Below are 6,142 nucleotides of genomic sequence, written 5' to 3' on the forward strand. Positions count from 1 at the left end.
TTACAAGTAATTCTGTAAGGCTCTCTGTCCTTATGCTCAAAGATACCAGGAAATTTCTAGAAAGCCTTACTTAATCTGTGCAAACTGAAGAGACAGCTTAAAAAAAAAAACACAGCAAAAATCACAAAACCAATGCAAGAGACTTTTTAAAATACCAAACCCCACCAGCAACTCAATGCAGCCACAAAACTGGCAGTGAAAGTATTTTTCAAAAATTTATATTAACAGTATGCTTATGTTTGTTTTTCTCGTGATTTAGGATTTACTTATCGCCCAATGGATTCCTCCTAGTGCAGCAATTGCTGGGGTAACACAGATCTTAGAGTGCCACCTTCTGTTCAAGTCTCCCACAAAACCAATCAGCTCTGTTTAAGCAGCAGACAAATAGTTCAGACGTGTAAACTGGGTTTAATTAACAAAATGCATATTGAAGCTATGTGAAAGCCGTGGTCACAAGGTATTATTTATCTCTTAAGTACGTGAGAGTTTGTGCATCTGAAAAACTACAGAATTTCAGCTGTACAGGATTTAAAAATGGTACCAGATAACCATGAAAATAAAAAAAAAATCCCCTTTTCCTAATCCCAGCTCTTAACAATTTCAGCTTGTACCAGGCCATCACTTTAAGAATCAGTTTTGTTCTATATCCTGAAAGTCAAAGTCTATATGAAGACTTTGGTTTCTTTCTGCTCATCCGTTACACTGCTTGCTGCCCACACTGCCGAGATTACTGTGGCACGAGCAGAAAGCAGGGAACTGTCAGACTTCTCACCTGCCTCTTCCAAAGAGAACTAAAAGCCTAACCCAGCCACCGACTACCAACATACTAACCTTAGGTCCATAGAAAGCTCCATCTCCAGGGTTTAACTCCCACTTCTCACCGAAGTCATTGAGGCTGTTTTCGAGTTGCTGGAGACAAAGAACACACACACACTCAGTGCTTCTCAATTGTTTGCTGTCTTTCTGTATGTTGCTGCCTGCTGCTGCAGAGATGGGACACCACCAATTCTCAGTACTTCTCAGTTACTGTTGCAACCCATTTATTTTCTGAAAAAGGAAAGCTTTGGTAGAGCCCTAGCTAAAGAAAAAAAATAAATCCAAATTTGAACTAACAAAATCAATGCCTTCATTTTAGAGGAGGACAAACACAAAGTGTTATCTAAGATGCAAGAAATTTTTACACTGGATTCAAGGTTTGTAGATAATACTAAGAGATCCACCCTGACACACCTAATATGTATTCCTGCCCTACCTTCTCCCCAGCACTGCAACTGCAGGGACTAACCCTGTCCCTTTTAATATGAAAGCAACCTGGCTTTTGGAAGATGGCTCTAAGTCTTATTACAGGGGCTGCCAGAATTTGTTCTCTTCCTCTTTTTTTTTAATCAAATTATCAAACAAATAAAAAAGAGACAGGTAATTTGACATGGAGATTGCTTATGCATGAAGAGTAAGCTATTTACAGCAGCCAGACTGATTGGAAGCAGTTATTAAAGTTATACTGCTCATGTCCAGCTGTCACTGTACCTCCCAGAAGGCATTATGTTCTTACAGGACTTCCAGCTGCAGCACTGCTTACATATAAATAATGAATACAATTACTGTTTACCTTTTCAGCTTGATTCCACACTTCAATATCCCCCAGGTACTTTTCAGGCCGAGTGGAGAGATTCAGTTTAAAGGAAAATCCAAAGACATCATACACAGTACGCAAGAACTGCAGACAACTCTTTATCTCCTCTTCAATCTTTATCAGGATAGAAAGAAAGTCTCAAATACGGAAAAATCAGGTGCCCTGATTTTAATACTCCATTTCACTGGACAGCAGCCCATACCTGCTCCATAGCACAGAATATGTGAGCATCATCCTGCTGGAACCGACGTACTCGAGTGAGTCCTGTGAGAGCTCCCGAGAGCTCGTTGCGATGCAGGACACCAAAGTCAGCCAAACGCAGCGGCAGCTCACGCCACGACCTTGGACGATGATCAAACATGAGGCTGAAGGAAAAGTTTATTACGTGAATGAAGCTCATCCAGAATCAAAATTCTGCAAAGAACAGCCAACGAGAAGAAGCCAGTACCTAAGCAGATGCCCACAATGCCCATAGTGTAATAACACATGTATCATTCACATCTAGTTTTGTCAGGAAAACAAATGCAGATGTCCTTTTACAGCTAGTACGTTCCCCCCGTTTGCTATGTATTTACCAGTGTCCTGGGCAGTTCATAGGCTTCAGAGCAAAGATTTCTTTCTCCACTTCAAAGGAAAACATGTTGTCACTATAATGCTGCCAGTGCCCTGAAGTCATCCATAGTTTGCTGTTGAAAACATTTGGAGTGACAACCTCCTGGAATCCACGTTTTCGATACTCACTCTGGAAAAATAGACCCAGTATATAAAATTACCACTAAAGCAAACAAAAGTAATGGTACTCAGCCTACAATCTGCAAGCATAAAGATATACAAATGCTGGCCTACAACAATCCATGACTTGAGAAGAGGAATGGGAGAGAAAAATTCAAGCTGGACATGCCAGGATACATCCCTTCCACCAGTACCATGCTGCCCCCAAACACTTCCTCTGTAGTAAGCAAGAAGAACAAGTTTCCTCCCTGCAAGCACAGCAGCAGTCTCTTACTATTCAGTGCCACCTGGTAGTACACTGCCACCCAAATATACAATAATAAGATGGACTTCAAATATTACAACAGGAAGATCAGGATTTTTTTTCCTACACATAAGCTTGTAACAAATGGTTCTGCAAGGCCAGATTTAGTACTTTTATTAAACCAAATCAATATACAGCTGTAGTGTGAGCTTAGCTGTACTACTGGATGTCAAAGAATTCATAGTACAAAGCATCAGTATATCACTGCTTTAACTGAATGTAAAAAATATTAATAAAAACAAACTTCGCAGAAATTGGGAAAAGAACAATTCAAATAAACCAGGTTTCTTTAGTTCCATGGCTTACCGAATAAAGGGATTAAACTACCTTGAAATGAAGTGCTGTTTGTACTGTTACATGTAGCATGCTATTACATATTTTTCTAAAATAAAGTAATTTCTTCTATAAGATTTCCAAAAGACATTACTTACTCGGATGAATTCAATTAACGTGTTATAAATGTAAGCTCCTTTTGGCAGGAAGAAACAGCTGCCAGGGCTGAGCTCATGAAAGAAAAACAGTTCTTGGTCCTGCAGAAAAACAGTATTTTAAAAGCTTAATATTTGTGCACCACATTTTTCACTTAACATTCACAAATTGTTACTGATTACTACTAGTGATTGGGCATCACTAATTGTCCTGGTTTGAGGTAAAACAGAACTAATTCTGTTCAATGATTTTACTTTTCAGCTAAAGCTTCTTCTAATTAACTGCACTTTTTGAAGTTCACAGCAAAATTTTCACAGACTGTCTGCTTCTAGCAGTGCTAACACTGTGTTTAACTACCAAGGACTGGTGTGCAGACCAAGGTCACTGCTAAATCCTGTGTACCACATGGATAGGGGCAGAAAGTAAAGCCACACCTGTGGGGAGAAGTGGACAAGATAAGTGACCCTAAAATTCACCAATGGGTTATTCCACCCCATATCCCTCATACTCAGCATAAAAGCTGAAGGATCATAAGGCTCAACCCATTCTGCCTTCCCTCTTTTTCCTCCCTTTTGCAGGTCCTTCACTGGCTGCCATCTGCCTTTGATCCTGAGCCCCGTGTTCCTGAACCCAGTTCCAGAACCCAGCTGCTGGACCCAGTTGCCATCTGCCACTGAATCCAGCCTGGGACTTTTCCCTGGGGGCTGCTCCCCAACATCAGGGGTGACAGTGATGTATTGTCATCAGGGGGGAGCTGCGTTCAGGACGGGGTTTGTACATATTCCATTTTCTTATTGTTATTGCTAGCAGTAGCAGTAGTAGTATTTTCATTAAAGGTGTTTTCTTTCCTAATCAATAAGTCTCATTCCCTTTCTTGTCCCCTCTGGGGGGGGAGGAGGAGTTAACAGCATCTGTTACAGGTTTAGGGGCAGCCCTGACCCTAACCCGTGACACTAATCAAAGTTGTTTTGTTTTTTAAAAAAGAAATTAAAAAACGCCATAAAAAAAAAAGCAATACCAATAGATCAGACACATTTTCACTAATACTTGTATCTCCATCAGCACTTACAGGGAAGAGAGAGAGTTGAATCTCCCATCACCGATGCCCCAAAACGCCACATTTACCTGTAACTCCTGTGCCACCACTGCTCCCTTTGCACAGCTGTAAGCAATGGTTTAGTTCTGCTTTGGCAGTTCTCTATTTGTACATGAACTGAACATATGAACTGTAGTTGGCTCGCGTTGTGAAGAACTGCAAGTGCCTGAGGACTGCATACAGTCAATTATTCTGTGTATTATCCTGATGTCTTAGCAGCAGGCCTTGCAACAGTGTTCAGGACTATCCAGCATCTATCTAACAGCGGTTTACATCTAAAAAATAAAACCAAAAACCAACCAACCAAAAAACCACGTAACTGTAACACAGATTCTGAAAATACACAGAAGAACTGTGAGCAAACAGGCTGCAGCACGTGGCATAGGAATCGGCACCGCCTGCAGGCTGCAGTGTTCACATTCTGTTCTGATTTGTCTGTGAATAAGGATGTAATCATTTTTAAAAAAGAGAAAAGTCCACAGAGGACTGATTTCCTTTAGGACTTTTGATGCTCTTTGAGAGAGAAGTACCTGATTTTGCAACCTGACTGAAAATACAATTATGTCACATCTTGGTTGTGGCATCAAGTGTACGCTGTCTTCAAAATGCTTCTAGTTAAGTGTTGTGAAATACATTACCAGAAAAACCATCTCACCCGCCCAATTTTTCGGTGATCTCTATTTTTAGCCTCCTCCTGGAATTTCTCCCATTCCTTCAGCATTTTTGCATCTGGGAATGAAATTCCATAGATCCGCTGGAGGGATTCCATATCAGCCTTGCCTTCCCAATAGGTAGAAGAATTCTGCATGCAAAAAATAAATCAAACAATGAAGAAAAGGAGGAGACTCCATGTTTTATTACTACTGCCTGCTATGGAAAAGCATGCAAATTATTAATAAATCACTATACTTGCGATAGAACAACTAAGGCATATGGAAAGTTTTAATACTAAATTCACTACAAAAATCCAGAAAGAACAGGTAAACAGATTATGTAAACATAGTTTCAAGCTCTCTCATCTTTTTTTTCCAGGCTATCTGCTCTCTTTCTAGCCATCCCGTTCCAACTGTTATTCACACTCAGCTACAGCCATCAGACGAGCAAAAATTATAACCTCTAGTTGATAAAGTGCAACCAAGCCTTACACCATGCTCAAGCTCTTGTCTGTGCTGTAACTGCAGGTCCTGACCACCTAGCTGGGCTTCACACCATTAGAATATCATTCTATCACACAGTCCTTTCCCAGCTGGCTACACTGGGATTTTGGCCAGGCTACCCATTTCACTGTATATTCTTCAACAAGCCACAATCATATTGCTCAAAGACAGCAACACATTTTCAGTGAAAACATTTGTCTAAGGCAGTTTCAGCACCTACCTTGTGAATTTTTATGGTCTTTATCTTGCCAGTATGTCTGACATGAGGCCCTCTGCATAAATCTATCAAGGGACCACACCTAAAATAAGGAAACATTCATTTGGTACATTTCATTCTAGAAAGTTATATTCAGTAATATTATAATGAATGCATAATTACCTGTATACTGTTGTAGTTGGAGTATTGACCTTCTCATTCAGGATCCGACACTTGAATTTATTATACTGAGAAGGAAAGCAGCACACAAATTTGTTAACTCCTTGTTAAGCAAGAGAACGGGCCAGCAGTTCATTTGCAAACCTGATGCTACGTTGCTTCAAGAGGATTATAAAAGGCAGACACACACGAATATAGTGAAGTAGTGAAGCAAGCTTCCAGGTGGTCCAGTCTCTGTCCTTAAGACATTTTGAAGACCCAGCTGGACAAGCCCAAGACCCCTGGTCCAACTTCAGTGCATGCCCTCTGCATGAGATTGGACTGGAGACCTACAGAGGCACCTTCCAGCCTGAATGACATTATCATGCTTCTGTTGTCTTGACAGTGAAAACTAAGTAATGCCTATCTCAGGAAT

At 40.6% G+C, this 6,142-nt stretch overlaps 1 protein-coding gene across 1 annotated transcript in view; it reads right to left on the bottom strand.

Annotated features, from left to right (window-relative positions):
- The window catches only part of TARS (threonyl-tRNA synthetase), a 15,070-nt gene that overhangs the window by 4,676 nt on the left and 4,252 nt on the right, over nt 1-6,142 (bottom strand). Inside the window, exons 6-13 of the mRNA XM_008936547.1 lie at nt 5,731-5,795; nt 5,572-5,650; nt 4,850-4,996; nt 3,101-3,199; nt 2,209-2,375; nt 1,836-1,998; nt 1,610-1,747; nt 832-909 (exon numbers count right to left, since the gene is read on the bottom strand). Of these exons, the coding sequence (XP_008934795.1) occupies nt 832-909; nt 1,610-1,747; nt 1,836-1,998; nt 2,209-2,375; nt 3,101-3,199; nt 4,850-4,996; nt 5,572-5,650; nt 5,731-5,795 (936 nt within the window). The remainder of the gene's footprint in view (nt 1-831; nt 910-1,609; nt 1,748-1,835; nt 1,999-2,208; nt 2,376-3,100; nt 3,200-4,849; nt 4,997-5,571; nt 5,651-5,730; nt 5,796-6,142) is intronic.

This window comes from Merops nubicus, unplaced genomic scaffold (assembly GCF_000691845.1).
Source record: "Merops nubicus isolate BGI_N331 unplaced genomic scaffold, ASM69184v1 scaffold12133, whole genome shotgun sequence".
Lineage (NCBI taxonomy): Eukaryota > Metazoa > Chordata > Aves > Coraciiformes > Meropidae > Merops > Merops nubicus.